The sequence below is a fragment of the Vipera berus genome (genome assembly GCF_964194415.1).
Source record: "Vipera berus genome assembly, chromosome: 1".
NCBI lineage: Eukaryota > Metazoa > Chordata > Lepidosauria > Squamata > Viperidae > Vipera > Vipera berus.
In genome coordinates this window covers 357,397,975-357,422,560 of record NC_138202.1, presented here as the reverse complement: position 1 = coordinate 357,422,560, position 24,586 = coordinate 357,397,975, and the positions used below count along the sequence as shown (strand labels likewise).

At 45.1% G+C, this 24,586-nt stretch overlaps 2 protein-coding genes across 9 annotated transcripts in view; one reads left to right on the top strand and one right to left on the bottom strand.

The window, feature by feature from the left end:
* PPM1E (protein phosphatase, Mg2+/Mn2+ dependent 1E) overlaps nt 1-8,714 on the top strand; it is a 118,395-nt gene extending 109,681 nt beyond the window's left edge. Inside the window, exons 5-7 of the mRNA XM_081346689.1 lie at nt 3,801-3,944; nt 5,925-6,018; nt 6,681-8,714. Coding sequence (XP_081202815.1) covers nt 3,801-3,944; nt 5,925-6,018; nt 6,681-7,750 — 1,308 coding nt within the window. The 3' untranslated portion in view covers nt 7,751-8,714. The remainder of the gene's footprint in view (nt 1-3,800; nt 3,945-5,924; nt 6,019-6,680) is intronic.
* A 6,217-nt stretch (nt 8,715-14,931) lies between these two features.
* Nucleotides 14,932-24,586, bottom strand: part of TRIM37 (tripartite motif containing 37) — a 66,484-nt gene continuing 56,829 nt past the window's right edge. For 4 of the 8 annotated variants that reach the window (XM_081346682.1, XM_081346679.1, XM_081346683.1 and 1 more), the window contains 4 exons: nt 23,076-23,256; nt 21,700-21,818; nt 17,098-17,241; nt 14,932-16,376 (listed from right to left, as the gene is read on the bottom strand). In XM_081346682.1, the coding sequence (XP_081202808.1) occupies nt 16,288-16,376; nt 17,098-17,241; nt 21,700-21,818; nt 23,076-23,256 (533 nt within the window). In that variant the 3' untranslated portion in view covers nt 14,932-16,287. The remainder of the gene's footprint in view (nt 16,377-17,097; nt 17,242-21,699; nt 21,819-23,075; nt 23,257-24,586) is intronic. The other 4 variants (XM_081346680.1, XM_081346685.1, XR_014028784.1 and 1 more) reach the window with 3 other exon arrangements.

The window sequence follows — 24,586 nt, the reverse complement described above, 5'->3', positions numbered from 1 at the left end:
CTGATTAAGATTTAGCCAGTGACATCACCATTGCCTGAGGGATGCCCATAGGGGCTCTTTCATGTCCCTGTTAACGAGCTGGAGCGAGTGACAGGAGCTCACCCCGCCAGGCAGCAGCACACAGTTCTCGTGCCTGGCTGAGGAATTCTGAGAGTTGAAGTCCGCAAGCCATAAAAGGGCCAAGTTTGAAGACCTGTGTGTTAAGCCATCAATCTATGAGCCTTGGTGGAGCAGTGGGCTGATGCCTCCTTAAGTAACACCAGCTGCCTGCAATTAGTGCAGGTTCGCATCCCACCAGGCTCAAGGTTGACTCAGCCTTCCATCCTTCCGAGGTAGGTAAAATGAGGACCCAGATTGTTGGGGGCAATTAAGCTGACTTTGTAATAATGCCGCTGGGGTGTGTGTGAAAGCCCTAATAAGCAGGCATATACATAGAATGAAGGCTACTGCTAAGCTTGTAAGCCGCCCTGAGTCTTCAGAGAATGGAATTAAAATAAAAAAAATAAAAAAAATCTTTTTCTCTGCCTTTAAGGCCGTAAAAACAACAACACACCACTTAAAATACTAACAGTGAATGGGAGGCTTGAGGAAAGCTGTTATGTGACGATGAGGTTCCCCAATTCTATCTGAATGCATCAAGTCACTAGCTCTCATTAACATATAGGTGCTTTTCCAGGAGGCAACTGGACTTTCTTGTTTTTCCTTCGAAGATGTTTCTCTTCTCCTCCAAGAAGCTTCTTCAGCTCTGACTGGATGGCGGGGAACAGAAGGATTTATATTTCTTGCAGACCACCGGTCATTTGCATCCTTTTAGAGTGTCGTTGAGGCCACTTGGAAGTTTGTCTTGTGTCCTCAGGGTCACCTGAGTGGTGCAAATGGGTGTGGAGCCATCTTGAAATCGCTGAAAGGACTGTGTGGTAGACTGGAGATGGATGATGTCTCCTGTCCCTCCGTCTCTGTTGAGGGAGGGCTGTCCAGTTTTGACCTAGATGGCCTCTTTGACCCCTCTTTCAAACCAGTGGTCCACCCTGTGTATAATGTGGACTCTGCTGTCTTTAAAACAGCGGCCTTTGTCTTTTAAAGGCAGGTGGACGGCTGAATCTTGTCCTGATGGGTTTGTTGTCCTATATCTCCAATAAACCTCCAAGTGGCCTCAACGACACTCAGAAAGAATGCAAATGACCAGCTGTCTGCGAGGAGTATAAATCCTTCCGTTCTCCACCATCCAGTCAGAGCTGAAGAAGCTTCTTGAGACACAAAATGTCTTCAAAGAAGACACAAGAAAGTCCAGTTGCCTCCTGAAACAAGCCCCTTTGGGATTTTGATTTATTTTGAAAGGATTGGTCAAAGTGGGCGCACAAGAGTTGCTTTGGAATCCTGTTTTATTGGGGGAAATCCGTATAGAAAATACAGAAGGCCATAATATAATTATGCTTTGACCAACTGATCTTACCCTGGCCTTAACGTGGCTCTGGAAGTCATTGACTCAATATTTCCTATTCTGAGCAAATCCCCAAAGCCTTAGTTTTTGCCTGCAGCAGAAGTTATTTTGGATGGCTTTGATGGCTTAGACTTTCCCTGTTTCAGTCTGTTCCTTTAATAGAAAAATTGAAAAAAAATAACCGCTCGTGTGAACAGTACTGATTTGGCACATATCCACTGATGGTCTGATTTTTTTTCCCCTTAAGTCATTAAATTAGGACTGGTTTCAAAATGATTTTCCCCGGGGCTATGAGGATATAACAAGTCAGAAGTGCACATCGGTGTTTCAAACAGCTTGGTAAAATCTATTGCTCATACTGGCTTCAAAAATATATATTTAAAAATATGCTTAGCAACTGTTGGAAATGTAGAAAAAAAACAACCAGGCACATACTATCATCTTTGGTGGACATGCCCTAAAGCCAAAACATTTTGGTCAAGAATACACATATGGTTAGAGAAAATGATTAAAAAACATATAGATTTTAAGCCAGAATTATTTTTGTTAGGTATAATTGTAGGAAATTATGAGAAAGAATGTATATATTTAATATTACATGTATTAACTGCAGCGAGAATTGTATTCGCTCAACAGTGGAAAAATGCATCATTACCAACGGAGGAAGAGTTAATAAAAAAAAAATCTAGATTGCGCAGAAATGGACAGGTTGACGTTGAAAATTGAAAGAGAAAGAAGACTCAGTATTCTTTAGAGTTTAGAACATGGGATACTTCTTATCCATGGCTAGAAAAAAGGTAGAGAGAAGGAACTTAATAGGTATTAGCAAGTTAAATATTGGAACCCAGACAATATGCTGCTGATAAAATATTAACAACTTGTGAATATAAAAAAATTATATACACACACATATATACATATATATATACACACACACACATTTACATATATATATATACACACAGAAGGGACGCGGTGGCTCAGTGGGTTAGGACGCTGAGCTTGTCGATCGGAAGGTCGGCAGTTTGGCGGGTCGAATCCCGAGTGCCGCATAACAGAGTGAGCGCCTGTTACTCGTCCCAGCTTCTGCCAACCTAGCAGTTCGAAAGCACATAAAAATGCAAGTAGAAAAATAGGGACCGCTACGGTGGGAAGGTAACAGCGTTCCGTGCGCCTTTGGCGTCTAGTCATGCCGGCCACATGACCACGGAGACATCCTCGGACAAGCGCTGGCTCTTCGGCTTTGAAACGGAGATGAGCACCGGCCCCTAGAGTTGGAAACGACTAGCACACATGTGCGGGGGAACCTTTACCTTTTACCTATATACACACACACACATATACATATACATACATATATACATACATACACACACACACACACACACACACACACTGCACAGGGAGTCCTCGACGTATGACCACAATCCAGCCCAAACCTTCCGTTGCTGAGCGAGACAGTTGTTAAGTGAACTTTGCTCCATTTTACACCTCCTCTTGCCACGGTGGTTAAGTGAATCATTGCAATTGTTAAATTAGTAACACAGTCATTAAGTGAATCTGGCTTCCCCATTGATTTTCCTTATCGTAAGGCGAACAGATAAACCCGGGACACTGCAATCGTCATAAATACGAGTCAGTTGCCAAACATGAAGGCAGGACAAGAAGCAACGAGTGGAAACTAATCAAGGAGAGAAGCAACCTAGAACTCAGGAGGAATTTCCTGATAGTTAGAGCAATTAACCAGTGGAACAACCTGCCTCCAGAAGCTGTGAACGCTCCAACACTGGAAGTTTTTAAGAAGAGGCTGGACAGCCATTTGTCTGAAATGGTCTAGGGTTTCCTGCCTGAGCAGGGGGTTGGACTAGATGACCTCCAAGGTCTCTTCCAATTATTATTATTATTATAAAACTTTTATTCATAAAACATGAAACTCAGTCAACTGAACACTCAAATTGACTGGCACTAATGGTTGACACGGGTTGTTGCCAGCATCCTAGGTATCAACCAGGTATCTCCTTAAAATGTAGGATGTTCTGAGTAGTGCAGTTTTTTGTAGCTTTGCTGGAGTTATTGCAGGAGCAAATTATATTGTTGTTGTTGTTGTTATTATTATTATATCATCTAAATTCCGATCATGTCTTCATGGGGACGCTACAGCGGTCGTAAGTGTGAGAAACGGTCATAAGTCACTTTTTTCAGTGCCGCTGTAATTCTGAACGGTCATTAAACGAAGCGTCGTAAGTCGAGGACTACCTGTAACACAGAGAAGCTGGTTTTTGTTCCGTCCCTCCAGCTGTCGGCTTGGTTCCCCTTTCTCCGTGTCTCCCGGTGACGGTTCGTTCTGCTTTCTCTTCAGCGCTTGCGATGTGGCACCACAGGCGTTGTGACGTTCATCCGAGGGAGCATGTTGTACGTGGCCTGGCTGGGGGACTCCCAAGTGATGCTGGTGAAAAGGGGCCAAGCGGTAGAACTGATGAAGCCTCATAAACCGGATAGGGAGGTGAGTCCGCCCGAGTACTACAAAACCCCCTTGTAGAAAAGAGGGCCTGGCTGACGGCAGGCCGGCTTGTGCAGCGTCTTTGCCGTTGCCAATTTGTATTTATCCTTTCCTGGATAAGGAAGGCTTCTCTCTGCTCACTCACTCACGCCCTGGTCATCTCCTGTTTAGACTACTGCAGTGCGCTCTACGTGGGGCTACCCGTGAAGATTATCGCGAAGCCTCCACTGGCACAGAATGGAGCCACAGAGGCAATTTTGGGCACCCAAAGAAGGGCACATTAACACCTTTGGTCCATGACCAACGCTGGGTGCCGGTCTGCTTCTGGGTCCAATTCAAGGGCTTGGTTATGACCTTGGAAGCCCTATACGGCAAGGGGTCAGGCAGCTATGAAACCGTCTTCACCCCAGTACATCGGCCTGTCGCACCCAGTCAGGGAGCAAATGTACGTGGCGCATCCCATCAGTTACGTCTTACATTCTGACTGGCGGGGTCCAGGCAGAGAGCTGTCTCTGCCGTTGCCCCCGCCCCGTGGAACATTCTCCCCCCGCCCCCCAAACGGTGAGGTAGCCCACCCACCACCACACTTATTCCTGCCCATCTGGAAAGGGGTAAAAACATGGCTGTGCACACAGTAGAGCAGGCAGCCTCGGGGCTGGTGGACGCCATGAAAGCCCTCTCCCTACCTTTCGATTAAAACAGTCTTTTTAGCATCCTTGCCTCTTTTTAACTTTTATGTACTGTGTTTATGTTGTAATATTTTATTGTACACGCCCCAGAATCCCCTCTGCGAGGGAGATGGGCAGATAGATAGATAGATAGATGGATAGATGAGGGAGGGAGGGAGGGAGGGAGAGAGAGAGAGAGTCAAAGTTGGAATTGCTAAGATGCTTGCTAATCTCTGTCGCTACTCAACTTGCCATAGAAACGGGGGAGGGAGAGAGAGAATATATGGATGAATGGAGATAGACAGACAGACTGACAGAAAGATAGATAATAGGTAGGTAGATGGTAGGTAGGTAGGTAGGTAGGTAGACATAGATGATAGCTAGACAGACAGACAGACAGATAATAGAGAGACAGAGATACATAGAGAAGATGAATAGATACAGATGATATATGGATAGAGATGAGATAGACAGACAGACACAGAGAAAGATAGATGATAGGTAGATGATAGGTAGGTAGGTAGGTAGGTAGGTAGATGGTAGATAGACATAGATAATACAGTCAGAGATACATAGAGATGATGGATAGATACAGATGATATTTGGGTAGAGATGAGATAGATAGATAGATAGATAGATAGATAGATAGATAGATAGATAGATAGATAGATAGATAGATAGATACATAGATAGATACATAGATACATAGATAGACAGACAGACACACACAGATAGAAAGGTAGATTATACTGTAGGTAGGTAGATGATAGACATAGATAACACAGATACATAGAGATGATGGATAGATACAGATGATATATGGATAGATAGATAGATAGATAGATAGATAGATAGATAGATAGATAGATAGATAGATAGATAGATAGATAGATAGATAGATAGATAGATAGATAGATAATGGATGGATGATGGTTGATAGATATAGAGAACAGCATGGCCTAGTGGTGAAGACACCTCCCAATCGGAGGGTGGAGAATTTAATCCTAGGTAGCAGATTTTCTCTCCTAGGGGTGCAAAGAAAAACAAAATCTGCTGCACTCTCTGCCTGGTGTCAGGAAGGACAGCCAGCCAGTAAACGCCCAGCTCCATCCAGTCGTCCAACTCTCCCTTGAATTAAGGGATTACAGGGTCATAAAAAGGGAGTATTTTTTTTTTAAAAGAGACATATATGGATAATTCATTTTTATGGTTTGAGATGAAAACTGAGGAAATATGTGTACTGTAAGTGTTATGTAGACAAATTCCAGCACAGCAGGAAGTTCAACCAATGGGTGATTTGTCTTCTGCTTTATAGGATGAGAAGAAGCGCATTGAGGCCCTTGGAGGCTGTGTGGTCTGGTTTGGAGCGTGGCGAGTCAACGGAAGTCTGTCTGTCTCCCGAGCCATTGGTAGGAAAGGAAAAATGCTACACTTTGTAGTCCTTTACAGTTGTTAATGTGGACTGCTGATAGGCAGGAAATGCTGCAGCCAGAGTGGGCAAATTGAATGAAAATGTCTACTCAGTACGAGTATTGTTTGGAACAAAGCCAAGTGAAGCATCAGAAAGTGCTAAGAGAAGGGATTAAAGGCAAAAGACAGGGATGGTTTTTGATGCTGTCAGTTTTAAGAGAAGAACAGAGTTGGAAGGAAACCTTGGAGGTCTTCTAGTAGTTCAACCCCCTGCTCAGGCAGAAGACCCCATAGCAATCTTGACAAACAGTCGTTCGACCTCTTCTTAAAAGCCTCCAGTCTTGAAGTCCACAAGTCATAAAACTTGTGGACTTCAACTGACAGAATTCCTCAGCCAGGTATGCTGGTTCAGGAATTCTGGGAGTTGAAGTCCACAAGCCATAAAAGGGCCAAGTTTGAAGACCCCGGTCTAGATTGTCTCTATAACAGGGATCTTCAAACTTGGCCCTTTTATGACTTGTGGACTTCAACTCCCAGAATTCCTCAGTCAGGAGTTGAAGTCCACAAGCCATAAAAGGGCCACATTTGAAGACCCTTGGTGTAACAGTTATGTGTCAGAAGCCTAAATCTATCTCTATATATTTTTTTTAACCCGTTCCAGGTGATGCAGAGCACAAGCCATACATCTGTGGAGACGCAGATTCTGCCTCCACGGCGCTGGATGGATCGGAAGACTACCTCATTCTAGCCTGCGACGGCTTCTACGACACGGTGAATCCCGACGAGGCGGTGAAGGTGGTGGCGGACCACCTGAAGGAGAACAATGGGGACAGCAGCATGGTGGCCCACAAGTTGGTGGCTTCAGCGCGAGACGCCGGCTCCAGCGACAACATCACCGTCATTGTGGTCTTCCTCAGGGACATGACCGCTGCTGTCAGCCTCGACGAGGACTCCGAGTGGACCGAGAACTCTTTCCAAGGTGGGCAAGAGGACAGTGGGGACGACAAAGAGAACCAGGGGGATTGCAAGAGACAGTGGCCTCAGCACCAAGTCTCGGCGCCCGCCGACCTTGGCTACGACGGCCGAGTGGATTCCTTCACGGACCGAACTACCTTGAGCGCCGGTTCCCCCGTCAACGTCATCGAAGATCCGGCCTGCCTGGACTTGAGGAAAACGGAAGCTGGCAAACTCCACAGCGCCAAGCGCCTCTCCGCGGATCAAGTCTTCAGTGCCGGCGTGCCGAAGAGGGCAATTTTGAGTCAAGGCGTCTTGGCCGACGGCAAGAGAGCGGAGGGCGCTTCGCCCGAGGGGCGCAACCCTCTCCGGGGCCCTATGAACTTGGGCTGTCCCTGCCCAGGAGAGCGCGACGTGGCGCCGGCGGAGGCCCCGATCTCCGCCGGGCCTGAAGGCGAGTGGTTCAAGTCGTGGGGAAGACAAGCTTCCATTTTCTCTCATTTTCATTTCTGCGACGTGAAGCGATGGCAACGGTTAGATAGACTGAAGCCGAAGCTCCACGGGCTTCTCTTTGAGCAGAGGCCCCTTTTCTGCCCAGAAAGCTTAACCCTCTGCTCACCCAACCACCTAAACGGCCGAAGGAACAAGTTCCTAAGAAGCCGTCCTGGGCAAGCGTCCCTTGGCTGCCATCAAGGTCATGGCGAGAGCATTTTGTTGATGCTAAGGCCAAGTCCTTGTATACCAGACCCGTGGCTGCTGTGGAGTTGTAAAAAATAACATGTTTCCTCCTTTGTATTTTCTTTTTTCTTCTTCTTCTTCTTCAATAGTCTAGACATTCACAGAATTAGAAGTAATGAAGAGAGCGCGTTTCAGAATCAGGGTACCGCAGAAGGCTCGACTCGTGTAAATACCTCCTAAGGAATCAGTGTTTGTCTCCAAAATCGGGGGAAAAAATAACCACACAAAACCAACCAACCAAGAAGGATTGGCACACACCAGTCTCCCTAGCAATTTCCTGGACACATTCAATCTCTCTCTCTCTCTCTCATGTACAAACACACACACGCGGATCACGTATGCACTCTTGTGTAGTAGCTTCATTTCTTCACGGGGACTGGATATTCTTATGGACTCGCCGGACAAGACAGGAAAGTGCCATTAAAAAAAAAGAAAAGAATTTGCAAAAAAAAAGAGAGAGAGAGAGAAAGAGAGGGCTACGGAGCAATATTTTCAGAAAGACCTTGTAGACCCCATCGGGTTTTTTTTTTTCCTGTTTTGTTTTGTTTTTGTAAGTGGAGGAGAGGAGGAAGTAGGGAAGGCGTAAGAAATCCTTGGGGACTTGGGCTTCTTTTAATCCGGAAGAGCAAAAATATGTTTTTATCAGGTCGTTTTTTGCAGGTCTGTTGTTTAAAAGCCATAATGGGAGGTTTAATCTAGCACCTGAGCCCTCCCAACCCTTCAGATGCAGTTTGAGAGATTTATTTGATCTTTTTTTAAAAAAAATAAATAAATAAAGTCCTCCTCCGTGGAGAAGATGGGGCAAGGGGAAGCAACGCCGTGTCAAGTTTTTGTAGGGTTTTTTTTGTTCGTTTTTGAAATTTCCTGCAGCTAAAATTGAAACGATACTCAAATCACAAGTTAACTTGTTTGGGGCTTTGGGGAAGGGAGGTATTATTTAAGGACAATTTAGCCTTTTAAACGGGGGGGGAGACCCCAAAGCCCGTAATTCGGGAGAAGGGCGGTATACAAATAAAATTATTATTATTATTATTAATAATAATAATGCTTAAACGGCTTAAGATTCATCATCACTTGTGGCCTAATCCTGCCACTGCGCTCTCCTTCCCAAATGCTTTTTTTATCTCAGGTGTCAAACTGATGTAAAAAATCAGTTCAGATACAATTCACACTGTCCTATGAAAAACTCATTTAAACCGCCAATTTGTCATCAGTTCTGCTTTCCCAGGTAAGAGGTTGTGATTATTATTTTTTAAAGGAATAATGGCGTGCCGGAGACGTTTTTGCTTCAGTTGCTTGGAGCACCTGCATGTTCAAATGAAGAGGCTGTAAGAATAGGAAATGAAGCTACTAGGGATGTCCAGAGCAGTTGGGAACGCAATCAGATGAAGAAATAAAAGTGTGAACGTGGCCATCTCCTCTACCAACCTTAGAAAAACTATGTCAAAGCTTGGAGATTTAAATTGCCCAGTTCAGGGTGAGAATCTTGAGGATTGACTTCCATTTTTTATTTTAATCCTGACGAGTAAACTATTCTTGAAACAAAGCACTAACTTTCATATAAGCTAGGTAGCTGGGATGTAACGGCGTCACATAAAAAAGCCACAGAAGACTTCTTTCAGGTGCTTAAAAACTTAAAACACTCGGCCCGCTACTTACACCACCTTAAAAAACCTCACCCAAATTTCACAATATTCTGATCAGTAAAACTAACCAATGCACTCTGCAATTTGCAAATTTAAATACTTACAGAAAATTTGAGATTACAAATGATTAGAGAATGCTTCTGAACTTTGATTTGTGGTATGATATATTTTTTTAAAAAAAATATAATTCCAGGTAGTCCTTAACAAGGCACCCTTTAGAGCAGGGGTCCTCAACCTTAGCAACTTTAAAAAAAACAGAGAGTTTTAGGCTTCTGACACATAACCGTTAAGCCAGGGGTCTTCAAACTTGGCCCTTTTATGACTTGTGGACTTCAACTCCCAGAATTCCTCAGCCAAGCATACTGGGAGTTGAGGAATTCTGGGAGTTGAAGTCCACAATTCATAAAAGGGCCAAGTTTGAAGACTCCTGTGACAGAACGATGCTGCAAATGGGAAATTAAACATGCAGCGTAAATAGGGAGGGAATAGTTCTGTCTTTGAACTATGGTGCTGGAGAAGACTCCTGCGAGTCCCTTGGACTGCAAGGCGATCAAACCGGTCAGTCCTAGAGGAGATCAACCCTGACTGCTCTTTGGAAGGCCAGATCCTGAAGCTAAAACTCAAATCCTTTGGCCACCTAATGAGAAGGAAGGACTCACTGGAGAAGAGCCTAATGCTGGGAAAGGTTGAGGGCAAGAGAAGAAGGGGACGACAGAGAATGAGGTGGCTGGATGGAGTCACTGAAGCAGTAGGCGTGAGCTTAAATGGACTCCAGAAGATGGTAGAGGACAGAAAGGCCTGGAGGAATGTTGTCCATAGGGTCGCGATGGGTCGGACACGACTTCGCAGCTAACAACAACAACAGTTCTGTCTGATGAAATCTGGATTAGACCCCTGCTTTAGAGGTTTTTGGAACTACAACCCTCAAAATCCAGACATCCTAACTGGAAATCCTGAAGGATGCCATATCTGGAAATAATTCTATAGAGCCGCGTTTGTCAACCTCGAAGGTGGGGACTTCCAACTCGCGGCCGTTCTGGGAGTTGAAGTCCACGCATCAGGAAGCTGCCAAGGTTGAGAAGCATTGCATTTTGAGCATGTTCCTCAACCTGAGCAACTTTTAAGATGGGTGGACTTCAACTCCCAGAATGCCCCAGCCAGCCAGTCATGCTGGCTGGGGAATTCTGGGAGTTGAAGTCCACTGCCCTAGAGGAAATAGTAGTTTTATGCCATGAAAGGAGATTGAAAGCCTTCCCTTTAGGCATATTGATGGGAGAGGAGAGCCATTTGCTTGCCTTTGACCAGCTTAGGTGTTCGAGTTACGTAGTGTTTTGCCAGGAGATTAAACTAGAGCAATCTGTGGTACCTTGTCTGAAAAACCTTCCAGATCATTCGAGGCGAGAGGGATCCAATTGCTGTCTTTGACAGCGCAATTCTCTGAAGTCTTGTCCCAAGTTCGTAGGTGCTGCAGGGGTTGGATGCCCTTCCCAAAATGCAGGTGTCATTGGAAAGTACTGGCTGTGGAGCATGCTCTCTCTGGTGTTTACAAAGTTAACTTCATGCCTGTGGATTGATAAGATGGATTACCTGCTGCTCGCCATGTTTGACTCGGCTGGAACCAGCCGGTCAATGGATTCCCACTGTGGTCCAGTACAAAAATATTGTCAGGAGTAGAAAAATGTCCCATTTCTTTCATCTCATAGTGATAAAAGTGTGTATAGAGTCCATTTGTGAGGCAATTTTTTTTTTACAAACGTGGTATATAATACATATTTTAAAAGTAGTTGTTCCTGATCCGGTACGTGCTGCTTGATTCTATGACACTAGGCATAAGAGGAGGGGGGGAAAAAGAAAAAAGCAAAAAAAAAAGCAAAAAAAAGCAGTGCTTTGTGACATGCTGTGGTTTTTTTTTCTTCATGCCACTGGTAAAATAGGAAGTAGTTCTCTTTCAGTTAAAACTCCTGTGCCCTCATTTGCTGCTTGCTGACGTAAGCAATAAGCTCCTTTTAAATTAACGATAATCTTAATGTTCTGTATCTTGTGTTTTGATCCTTTTAGCTGGTGAAAAAATATACAAACACAAAAATATAGGTATTTATAACTGTGTTAATGTTAGTTGTCTGTAAAGTGTTTGGTAAATCTGTGTATTTAAATAGTGGTTGATATTTGCATACTGAAATCTTTCCAATAAAGATCTGGAGTATCCCTCAAGTTCACACAAGCTGCATCCAGTGTGTAAGAAAACACAGAAGCAGGAGCAGTTAGTAAGAAGAGAGAGACGCTGCCCAGAGGCCGATTGGTGAATTTATCCACTGTGACTTTCAAAGGGATTCCTTTAATCCCCCTCCGATAGAAACTCTAGAATTAAGATAAATTCCTTCTGCAGCAAGGAGTAGAATACAGGTAGTCCTCGACTTACGACCACCATCGGGACCAGAATTCCCATTGCTAAGCGAGGCAGTCGGTTTAGTAAGTCGCGCCCAATTTTCTGCCCTCCTCCTCTGGCCGTGGTTGTTAGGTTAAATCAGTTGTTAAGTGAATCACAAGGTCGTTAAGCAAACAGAGCTTTTCCCCACTGACTTTGCTGGTCGGGAAACCAGATGTGAACATTGGAAATGGCAGTCGTGCGTCTTGTCGGGAGGCTGCGACCATGGCAAACGCATGCTGGCTGCCAAGCACCCAAACTTGGATCCTGTGAGCTTAGGGATGCTGCAAAAGCCATTTTAACTTGAGAGGACCGGTTGCAGTGCCGCTGTACCTTTGAATGGTCGCTAAACAAATTGGTTCTAAGCTGAGGACTACATGTAGCATTTATCCTGAGGCTATTAATCCACTTCAGCTGCCCTTGCAGTTGGCACCGAAGGAAGATAAAATATTTATACCCTGAAGTGCCATCAGTCAACTCTTTAGCACTTTGGAACCGACTCCCAACGTCTACACACTTCCTGGAAAAACACAATCTGGTGGTTTCCCCCTGCTAAGCAAATTAGGGATGCCCGCAAAAGCGAGCGAGGAAAGATATTCTCCCTTTGGCACCTCACCTGGCTCAAAGACCACATCCTTAAGAGCAAGAGTACTCAAGACAGCCTGTTAACCCTCCCCTGCTTCCATATAAATAATGTTCGAATTGGAGCCCTTAGATTCATAAAGTAGCCCTGTCTTTTATTTGTCCTGTGTTTACAGTACTCCATTGTTGTACATTTTTGAAGAACAGTGAAGCCAAGAAAAAACAGCTATGCAGTGTGAGTTCAGTGCGACCACTGAAAATTAATAGTTCAAGGGACCCTTTTTCTTGCCTAGGATCGTGAGGTTAATTAAGAATCTTGACAACTGGACCTCTTTCCAAGAGTCAGCTTGTTCAGCTCCAGAGTGAAAAGAGCCACAAAAACCAGGCCGCCGCTGATGGTTCTCATGCCTGTTGACAAGGCCTGATCTCTCTTTATAATATAACCTCTAGAAGTAAGACTAAATATTAGCCACCAGTATTATACACATTGAAGTATTGTGCAAATGTCAAAATTTGGTTTTGACGGGATAAAACGTTTTGTCTTAACAATCCCTACTTTTGGAAAGAAGGAAAAAAAAAAGATTAAACGACATTCATCATTATTACTAAAACGTTAGGCCTGTGCATTCTTGAGAATGTCAAGTATATTACAGAGCTATTGAAAGCTAACTGTGTTGTCCTTAAAACTAACGAAGTAGCTCGGTTTTAGTAGAAATGATTTAGTAACATGTTGGGACCGGTTGAAAATTTTATTCCAGTAACTTCAATGACTTTCGTAGGAATCGTGTATTAGCCATATTTTATTTATTAAAGCTGTTTGCAAAAGACAAGGACTATGTTCAACCTTGACCAGTACCTTAATAAAACAACAAATCCTAACTCTTCTGTCTACTTTTTTTTTTAATAACACAAAATCTTGAGTTTCTCTCATTTCATAGGCAGTTAAGCTACCACCTGATTTTCTACTACTAACTGCAGAGATTTCAAAGCGTCGTGTTGCAAAAACGGCAGTAACCCCAGAGAGGAGAGACCCAAGAGTACTTTTTCAAAGGCAACTGGATTTTATTTTTCCTTGAAGACGTTTCGTTACACATCCAAGAAGCTTCTTCGGTTCTGACTGAAGAACTGAAAAACTTCTTAGATGAGCAGCGAAATGTCTTCAAGGAAAAATAAAAAGTCCAATTGTCTTTTGCAAAAGCGCCTTCGGGACAACCATGACCTGGATGACTGAAAATCTCCACAGACTACTTCAGCCCCAGAAAAAGCAAAAATTAAGAAAGGGGGTGGGGGAGAAATCCCATCTACCCCGGGGAACACATTAATTTGATTTATATCTTGTATTTCCTCTAGGTTAGAGGAAAAGTATGTAGTGATATCTTCCCAGATTCTGCTTCTCGAGAACTTTTCCAGAACCGTGTGCTGTTATGTTGGTTTAAAATTATTCTGCATTTCAGAGCTGAGGAGAAACCAGATTCCAATTCTCCAGTCGCAGTCCATTATTTAACCATCACTCGATACAGACTTTCAGTGAAATTAAAAGGACATCAGCTGGTAGGAGACAAACAATGTAAGTGGAAAATGGGGAAGAGATCCAAAGTTTAAAAGCCTACAGAGACCTATCTTAAAGTGTCTGAATAAATCATTTTTCCCGGTTGTCCTACCTTAAAATATCACCAGGAATGAAAGCGACAGCTGCCTATAAAAAAATCAGTGGATGTAACTGTGGTTAGATGCTGATGTGTCCATTTCAAAAAACTATGATGCAACAGCAAAACGAATCTTGCTTTTTCTTAAGTAGTCCTTCTCAGGTCTGTCTTAATTACAAAAAAAAATATATCTCCAAATCAGTTTGAGGGCTAAAAAAAGGGGATTTCTTAGAATGCTGAGTCTAAACACTAAATCTTAATTTGAGTAATGACAGTTCCCAGAGGAAATAAAAATGCTTTTGACTGGACTAGCTAACTCCGCTCTTCGATTCAGATTTGTTTTTCAAAACCCCCCAAACAAAGGGGTGGGTGGGGGTGGAATATTTGTTTTACTAAAATCTCTGAAGAAGATGGCTTGCTTACCCTGCTCAATGCTTTATTTCAGAGCAAGCACGGGACCGGGGATGCTCATTTGAGAGCGATGAGGGATTGAAACATTTCAGTTACAGCTCTGGACCCCACCATTCCAAAACAAAGCTGCTTGGAAGTTTACTTAACACCAGCCTAGTTGTAACACCATGGTCATTCTCTACTGTAGTTACATAATTGTCACTAAGCATCAAATGCAACTACAGTGGTACCTCAGTACTCATCGTTAATTGGTTCCGGGAGGTGAGATGAGTACCGATTTCCCCCCCCCAAGGAATAAGGTAGTGAGTCATAAGACAGCTGACAGCGACAGGTTGTAGCTTGTGCACTGAACATCAAACAGGATGAGTACCGGGACAAAACGTTTGCGTCAAGAACCCATCAAAACCGATCACAAAAAAGCTCTAGAGGTGCTTTGCAAAGGCTGTTGATGCCGAATCGAGTAACGGTTTCTGGCGGGCCTCCTTAAGCACGTCAACGGTCCAAGCGCAGTCAATTCCACGTTCATTTTATTAATTAAAAGTGTGCAAACCATTTTTCGCCTGAATTTTTACAGTTTTTAAACACTCCATTTACAAATGGGTATTTCTGCTTAAGGTATGACATTATTCAGGAGAAGATAAATACACCAGGATACACGAAGTAATATGCATATGGTTATAAACATGCTTTTAAGGGATCAGCCAAATTAAGCTTAAAATCAGAACATCTTCAGTAGCTTGAATGCAATGCAGAAAAGGCTATTTTCAACTGGCCAGTATTGGACTAATTCAGAGAGAGAGAGAGAGAGAGAGGGAAAACTCTTCTTGGAAAACATTTAAATAGCTTAAGACAACAATGCATACCGTTAAAATAAATTTCAGCAGGAAAACGTCCTTTCTTCGTCCCCTTAAACTTTGCCACATCACTGAGAAATACAAGCTAAGGTAAAAGTACTTTTTGGAGGTAGGTCAGGCGCAGGCTTCTGTTAAATGGGAGTGAAAAACTAGCACATCTAGAATTTTCAGAGACCGGAAAAATCTGTGTAAGGCATTTCCATAAAACGTGGGGCAGTGCCGTTCCAGGGAAGCGAGCTACCAAATGCTAATCCAACTTCAGACAGCTCGCATCATTAAAAAGCTCTTATCCGAGACCAAACAGAAGAAACAAATTGGCATAATTTCTTATCAGAAGCAGCCTGTGTCAATAAAACCGAGGAAGAATGAAGACAGGTTAAAGAAGAAATCAGTAGTCTTTAAAACGGATTGGCACCATAAGAGTTTTGTACTTTTGCATTTTGAGAGGGTACTCTTAAAATTAGACGGAGCCCACAGACTACGTGGGGAGTGCGGGTGTTTTCCCCCCCCCTAAGCAAAACGGAGGTTTTTTAAGCATCCACTGAACTTAAGGAGTCCACTTTTGTTTCCCAAATGGAAATAGGGACTCGTTGACTGGAGGGGGCCTCTAAAAAAGCTACAACAGAGGGTGGCGTGGTTTTAAATGAACTCAGCATCAGAGTGACCCACAAAAAGAAAGGCGAAAGCTAAAGAAGGACGAATGCGCCTTTCCACCTTTGGAAACAGATCTGAAGAGCAAACGATTCAGTAGTAGGATTTCACTGATCTTCTTGGAGGGAGGATAGCAGGGGGAAAAAACCCCACACACACGAGAGGTCTCCAAGGTACACTGAAGTTGTCTTACTTGATCGTTGATGTCATCTTCGGATGCAATCAGCTTTCAGGATATGAGGAAGAGCAACAGAAACTCGCAGGCCTCCAGATGCTGGTATTGGGACAGGCAGGTCCTTTGCAAACTGTTTGGGTTTCAAAGCGGCAATCTGCATAAAAGTTTAGCTGGAAGGACTCCGCATTACCTCACGCTGTCCTTCCCTGTGTCGAAGGGCAGATCTTCAGGGCCTAGTTGGTCACCCTCAGGGAAGAGCACGCATAATTCTGAGGCTGCAAAGACAAAAAGTTTATGGTGAAGAACTCCTGATTGGATGTGACAGAAGTGTTCAGCTGCGGGCCACCGCGCACTCACAAAAAGAAGAAGCCAGGTGACCCTGGTTTTTAATCATCCACCTCTGTGGTGGCGAACCTGTGGCACGTGGTAGAGCCCTTTCTGTGAGCACGCACGTGGCCGCCCCAGTCCTAGGCCTTCAGCTGGGTTTTATAAAACCTTTTCACTTTGGGCCTCCGCCGCTGTGTGCAAAAAATAAAAAATTAAAAAAAAAATCAATTTCACTTTCTCAGGGTCTTGCGGAAGAACAGGGTAGAACAACGGCTAGGTAAAGGTAAAGGTTCCCCCGCACATGCGTGCTAGTCGTTTCCGACTCTAGGGGCCGGTGCTCATCTCCGTTTCAAAGCCGAAGAGCCAGCGCTTGTCCGAGGACGTCTCCGTGGTCATGTGGCCGGCATGACTAGACGCCAAAGGCGCACGGAACGCTGTTACCTTCCCACCGTAGTGCTCCCTATTTTTCTACTTGCATTTTTACGTGCTTTCGAACTGCTAGGTTGGCAGAAGCTGGGACGAGTAACAGGCGCTCCACTCTGTTACACGGCAGTCGGGATTCGACCCGCCAAACTGCCGACCTTCTGATCGACAAGCTCAGCGTCCTAACCCACTGAGCCACCGCGTCCGACAGATGAAACAATGGTCTCTGCAGATGCACCTTCTTACCGTCATTCGAAGGCTGAGTCTGGAACGCCTGGTTGTAGACCTCTGGAGTGCCACAGGGGGTCTCAGGCTCTTCCTGTTCGTCGTTCTCGGTGTCACACTCGATGTCGCTGTCACTGCTCATGCCTGGCAAGAGGTGAAGACCAGCTGTACCAGGAAAGGAGTAAAACCAACTGCTCAGCACTCACACATTACCTGCCCCCCAAAAAAAGAAAAAAAGAGGCTAAAGCAGGGGTCTTCCAACTTGGCCCTTTTATGACTTGTGGACTTCAACTCCCAGAATTCCTCAGCCAGGCACGCGTGCCTGGCTGAGGAATTCTGGGAGTTGAAGTCCACAAGTCATAAAAGGGCCAAGTTGGAAGACCCCTGGGCTAAAGGATCTCCTTACTTCTGTTGGATCTACAGAAAGGCTTCCTAGTAGGTATGGACAAGGCAAGTACAGCTCTGGAAAACACGTGCAGGCAGTCCACAACCTAGCGTTTTTCCTTTGGCGCCCGTTCGAAACCACAACGGCGCTGGAAAAAAGGGACGCGATCGTTTTTTCACAGGACCGCCGCAACATCCCCATGGTCCACATGATCAGAATTTAGACCCTTGGCCACTGGCAGGTATTTATGGTGGCTGCGGTGCCCCGGGGTCACGTGATCCCCTTTTCGCGACCTTCCGACAAGCGAAGCCAAGGAAGGAGCCTGATTTGCTTTACAGCCGTGTCGCTAACTGAACAACTGCAGCGGATTCGCTTAACTACTGTGGCAAGATAGGTTGTAAAACGGGGCAAAACCCGCTCAACAACGGTCTTGCTTGGCAGTAGAAATTTTGGGGCTGAGTTGTGGTTTGTAAGTCAAGGACCATTGGTAACTGCAATGGAGTGTGTTACGATCCGCCAAACACTAGCTATAACACTTAGACTTATATACCGCTTCGCAGTGCTTCACAACCCTCTCTAAGCGGTTTACAGAGTCAACCTATTTGCCCCCAACAATCTGGGTCCTCGTTTTACCGACCTCGGAAGGACGGAAGGCTGAGTCAGCCTTGAGCCGGTCAGGATCGAACTCCTGGCAGTGGGCAGAGTCAGCCAGCAACACTGCACTTTAATCATTGCACGACCATGGCAAAAAAGGAAAGAAGGAAGGAAGGAAGGAAGGAAGGAAGGAAGGAAGGAAGGAAGGAAGGAAGGAAGGAAGGAAGGAAGGAAGGAAGGAAGGAGAAAAGGGAGGGAGAGAAAGGACAGGATGGAAGAAAGCAATGGTAATAGCACTCAGACTTATATAATGCTTCCCAGTGCTTTGCAGCCCTCTTTAAGTGATTTACAGAATCAGCTTCTTGCCCTCTAACAATCTGGGTCCTCATTTTACCAACCTCGGAAGGACGGAAGGCTGAGTCAGCCTTGAGCCGGTCAGGATCGAACTCCTGGCAGTGGGCAGTGAATTAGCCAGCAATACTGCACCCCTGCACCAACACGGCTCTTCCCCAAACCCAGTTTCTCCCTCCTTGAAACTCCAGGAAAGAGCCAACTAAATTTGCTGCCACCAAGCAGTTCGTTCCAGAGAAATGAATCCCCTTCTATCAGTAGCTGGGAGATTTCTTTCCCGGAATGAGAACTAGTGGTTCCTTATGAACTTAAATATATGTCATAGGCAGTACGCTCGGACTCACAATAGGAGATCGATAAAAAGAAAAAGAATTAGTGCACACAGGCTCTTCTCCAGTGAGTCCTTCCTTCTCATTAGGTGGCCAAAGTATCTGAGTTTCAGCTTCAGGATCTGGCCTTCTAAACAGCAGTCAGGGTTGATCTCCTCTAGGACTGACCGGTTTGATCGCCTTGCAGTCCAAGGGATTCGCAGGAGTCTTCTCCAGCACCACAGTTCAAAGGCCTCCATTCTTTGGCGCTCGGCCTTTCTTATAGTCCAACTTTCACTGCCATACATTGCAACTGGGAACACCACAGCCTTGACCATACGCACTTTTGTTGGCAGGGTGATGTCTCTGCTTTTTAGCGTGCTGTCTAGATTTGCCATGGCTTTCCTCCCCAGGAGCAAGCGTCTTTTAATTTCTTGGCTACAGTCCCCATCTGCGGTGATCTTGGAGCCCAGGGAAATAAAATCTGTCACTACCTCCATTTCTTCCCCATCTATCTGCCAGGAATTGAGAGGGCCGGATGCCATGATCTTGGTTTTCTTAATGTTTAGTTTCAAGCCAACTTTTGCACTCTCCTTCTTTACCAGCAACAAGAGGCTCTTTATTTATTTTATTTCATTTTAATCCCATTTATTATATCCCACCCTTCTCCGAAGACTCAGGGTGGCTTACAATTTAAGCACAAACCAATGTGCTTCGCAATGTGCTTAGCAATGTGCTTTAGCTCCTACATACAGGTATTCTGCTTCATTTAAGCAGAGGGAACTTGAAAGGGAAATCTAGTCTTTTGGTTTAATTCCACCTCATTTCCAGATAGTTTTGGTATCAGCTGCAAAGCTATGAAAGAAACCTAAATGGAAACTATAAGCATAACAACAGGGACTCACTGTCCAAGCATGGGTGTCGCTCTATGCATATTGCTACCCATGTTAAAACTTTCTAGCACATTACTTTCTAGCACAAAACTTAGAAGTCTCCATATTTAGAACTGGCTGTCAGCCACATGCCGTGTTCACACTGAAAATCAACTTAATCTGCTTTTCCCCCTCTTATTTCTGTTAATCCATCTAACGATGCTCCTTGCTTCTGCTATTTAAGGTGCTTTACACAGCTGGTAGCTAACATCCAGCACTTTGTGTCATTGTCAGCAGCCTATCAGTGAAGTGCTGTTTGATAAAAGCTCCAAGTAAATTGCTGCTTATTTAGCAGCCGAGGAAGAACCGAAGCGTCTGGAACCAGGTTTGCACCAAACCGCTTCTCCAAACGAGACAAATCCTATCAAAAAAAAACCCCCAACCCAGTAGTTATTATCATTTTTTATTGCTTTACCAATATGCTAGAGGGTGTTTACTGTATGAAATAATCCACTAAAATGGACTTCGCTTTGTGCTATTAAAGCCAACTTGAATAGTGCGGCGAAATTTCCCTAGCTCGGAGCACAATTCCTTTCTCCTTGTGTAAGAAAACTGCCAACCTTCTCGTCTCCATGGCTACAAAAGGGAAAAATCAAACAGGGCCTCTCTTACTTCAGATTCCCCTCTCTGAAAAGGAGCAAGCAGCCAAGGGCTTCCTGAGGTTTTCCGCAACGCAAGTGTAAAAAAAGAAATCCTTTTTCTTCCCTTTTCCAGCTGTCAAGCTGCCACTGCTAACAAGGATGCTAAAGCACGGTAAATAAGAAGGAACAAGCCGCCTGAGGTCAGACGCGCCACCACCCCCACAACACCTTCATGAGGTGCTCTCCGACAGGTAACAATGGATGCCAGGGTCTTAGTCCAACTTTCAACGGCAATTCATCCCCTAATGAGCGTCCAATGAGTGAGGAGGTGGAAGGAAGTTTCAGGAGTACAAAACGGGGGAGGAAGCTATTCCACACCAATAGCTAATTCTGCCATCCAAAAAGAAGAGTGTGACTCTATTATCTATTATCAGGGGTAGGCCACCTTGGCTCTTTTATGAGACTCGTGGACTTCAACTCACAGAATTCCTGAGCCAGCCACGCTGAGGAGAAAAGGAGAGGTTTGCCTGAAATGGTATAGGGTTTCCTGCCTGAGCAGAGGGTTGGACTAGACGACCACCAAGGTCCCTTCCGGATTACCTACGGCAACACCTGCGGCCGGCGTCAACTTCCCTCCATCCAGTGCGCTCCCACAGAGAGGGCCTCCTCAGGGTGCCGCCGATCAAAGAATGCCGATTGGTGACCCCCAGGGGGAGAGCGTTCTCTGTGGGCGCGCCAGACCTTTGGAACCGCTTACCGGTTGAGCTCCGGATGGCCCCCGACCTTCGCTCCTTCCGGCGCGATCTCAAAACATTCTTTTTTGAACAAGCTGGCCTGGTCTGACAGGATGGGGTTGGGTTTTTAAAACTAGTTTTAACTTTAATATGTATTGATTTTATGGGCATGATGTTTAATGGCTTTTTAATTTTTGTATTCGATTTTTATTGTGTATTGCCCTGTTCACCGCCCTGAGTCCTTCGGGAGAAGGGCGGTATAGAAATCAAATTATTAAATTATTAAATTAAATTCCAACTTATTATTATTATTATAACCTCCGCAGCCCAGGTCATGCCTGTGTGGGTTGCCATGCTGCCTTGTGGGCTAGCCACTAACGGGAGGGAGGGAGGGGCAAGATCGTCGGCCAGCCGAACTCCCAGATTTGCCGGCTCAGTTGTTTGGCACTCCGCCAAACTGCTGATCGGCGCAGAGAAACTCACCTGCCAGGGCGTCTTATACAAGGGTGCGTCTTATAGACGGAAAAATACAATATATCACTGTTTTCCGTGCCGTTGTAACCTCGAACCGTCACTGAATGAATGGTTGTAAGCCAAGGACTAGCTCTATTCAAGTTACCGATGTACAGTTAGTCACGGCAGCCTCTTCGCTTGGTAACACTTGAATGTGGGTTCACAGGAAGACGCCAGTTTATCGGGCATCTTTCGATTTCTCTGAAATCCCAAACGTGGCCTTACCTTCCTCCAGATCCGCCGAAGCCCCTTCAGAGGGGACTACTTGTAGCTCTCCAGCTTCAGAGAGGTTTTCCAAATCACTCGCCTCGGTCGCTTCCAGACGACATCGATTTGGATTGGGCCTAAAAAAGAGAGGAGAAGCGGGCTGGTAACAAAAAAAGCCCCAAGGCCTAAAATATTTTTGTCCTTTCACAGATTTCAGGGTTAATTTGAAAAAACAGGGTGGTGTTTTCTTTTGGTTTTTTCCCCCTGAAAGGCCACAATCACCTCCTCTTTCCAATTAAAACGTCAAACTATTTCACGCCACACTTTACAAAACTAACCTCGGTAGACACAAGTGAAAACGGGAAGGAAGGTCCTTCTGAGAGTGAAATGCAACTGCAAAGCATTTAAAAACTGATGTTCAGATTTGCAATACTTCTAGGTGACTAGTGGAAATGAGAGGCCGCCTTAAATTTGCCACAGCAGAACAACTCCAGAAAGGTTAATTTCTTACCTGGTACACAGTATCAGCATTTGTAAGAGCAGAAAACAAGTTTTATTTTCATTTATTTTTTATTTTAATCACATTTATATCCCGCCCTTCTCAGAAGACTCAGGGCGGCTTACAATCTAAAGCACAAATCAATGTGCTTAGCAATAGCCTTCATTCTATGTATATGCCTGCTTATTAGGGCTTTCGGGGGGCCCCAAGCGGCATTTTTACACAGACAGCTTATTGCCCCCAACAATCTGGGTCCTCGTCTTACCTACCTCGGAAGGATGGAAGGCTGAGTCAACCTTGAGCCTGGTGGGACTTGAACCTGCACTAATGGCAGGCAGCTGGTGTTACTTAAGGAGGCATTAGCCCACTGCTCCACCAAGGCTCCTTATGTGGAAATGAGATGCACTCCCAAAATGAAGAGACAAGGCAGGGTGAAAGGAGAGAAGGCTAAAGGAGATACAACAGCAGCTTTCCCACATTTAATGGAATAACAGGGCTGGAAGGGACCTTGGAGGTCTTCTAGTCCAACCCCCTTACTCAGGCACGAGACCCTATGTCATTTCAGACAGATGGTTGTCCAATCTCTTCTTAAAAACCTCCAGCGTTTGATAGGTTGTCAAAGGGAAGAGGCTTTATATGTCCCCTCTGTAGCATCAAAGGAGAAGAACCATAAAGGGGAAGCTTTAAAGGAGTATAAGCCAGGAGTAATTTCCCCACTGTGAGAACTCTTAAGCAGTGGGACAGCCTGGTGGTTTTCACACCAAGGTTAGCCTTTTTTTTCTGGGATGGTGTAACAATTCCTCCTTTCGCAGGGGGTTGGGCTAGAAGACCTCCAAGGTCCTTTCCAACCCCACGATTGCGTGCACGTTCTTTTTTCCAGTCACAGCAAACTCACCCCACAACTATTCCTTTCCTGGCTTTTTCCACCGCAGTTACGCCATTTAAAGCAGAAGCGCCAACACTGGAATCAGAAACCTCACATGTTCTGTCTTCAGAATTAGACAGGGGATCCGAAGCGCAAGCCAGAGATCTTGGGGAGCTGCGCCGACTGTGGGGCTTTGCGTTTCCTAGGCAACCTAAAAGAAAAATAAGACACATTCTCGTGTCGCTTTTTCCAATCTTGAAAGATATATCTAATAAAGGTAAAGGTTCCCCCGCACATGCGTGCTAGTCGTTTCCGACTCTAGGGGCCGGTGCTCATCTCCGTTTCAAAGCCGAAGAGCCAGTGCTTGTCCGAGGACGTCTCCGTGGTCATGTGGCCGGCATGACTAGACACCAAAGGCGCACGGAACGCTGTTACCTTCCCACCGTAGTGGTCCCTATTTTTCTACTTGCATTTTTACGTGCTTTCGAACTGCTAGGTTGGCAGAAGCTGGGACGCGTAACGGGCGCTCACTCTGCTACGCGGCACTCAGGATTCGACCCGCCAAACTGCCGACCTTCTGATCGACAAGCTCAGCGTCCTAACCCACTGAGCCACCGCATCCCTATATTTCTAATACATAATACTTATTTGCCGCAAGCAAGTAGTACCTGAGAAATGACAGGGTTTTGCTTTGCTCTCCCTGTTGGTCTAGGACGCAAATGACATTTTATTCCACCAGGTCTATCAGCAACAATATGGAAAGCCATGTGAAGCCTACTCCAGATCAGGGCTCTTCAAACTGGGCCGCTTTAAGACTTGTGGACTTCAACTCCCAGAATTCCTCAGCCAGCCCTGAGGGATTCTGGGAGCTGAGGTCCACAAGTCTTAAAGCGGCCCAGTTTGAAAAGCCCTGCTCCAGATAGTCCTCAACGTACAACCACAACTGGGCCCAAAATTTCCACTGATAAGCGAGACAAGTTGTTAAGTCATTAAACAAATCTGGCTTCCCCCCCCCCCCACATTGACTTTGCTTGTCAGAAGGCCACAGAAGGTGATCGATCATATGATCTTGGGATGCTGCAACCATCATAAATATGAGCCGGTTGCCAAGTGCCCTAACTTTTGAACACTTGAGAATGGGGAGGCTGCGACCGTTGTAATGTGAAAAAGTCATTTTTCCAGTGCTGTTGCAACTTCAGTCACTAAATGAATGGTTGTAAGACGAGAACTAATGATGTATCACTGGACGGGTGGGCAACATCTGCATATTTTTCCTGTATATGTACATGCTGTAAGTTAATCTTTTTCAGTCTCTCTACCATTCAGTCTTTTGTAATCCTCGACTTACAACACTTCGCTTACTGATCGCTCAAAGTTAGAACGGCACTGAAAGACGTGACTTGTGACCGTTTTCACACTTACGACCAGTGCGGCATCCCCGTGATCACATGATCAAAATTCAGATGCTTGTTCACTGACTCATATTTATGACGGTTGCAGTGTCCTGGGGAGGGGGGCGGCGGCGGTGATGTAATCCTCTT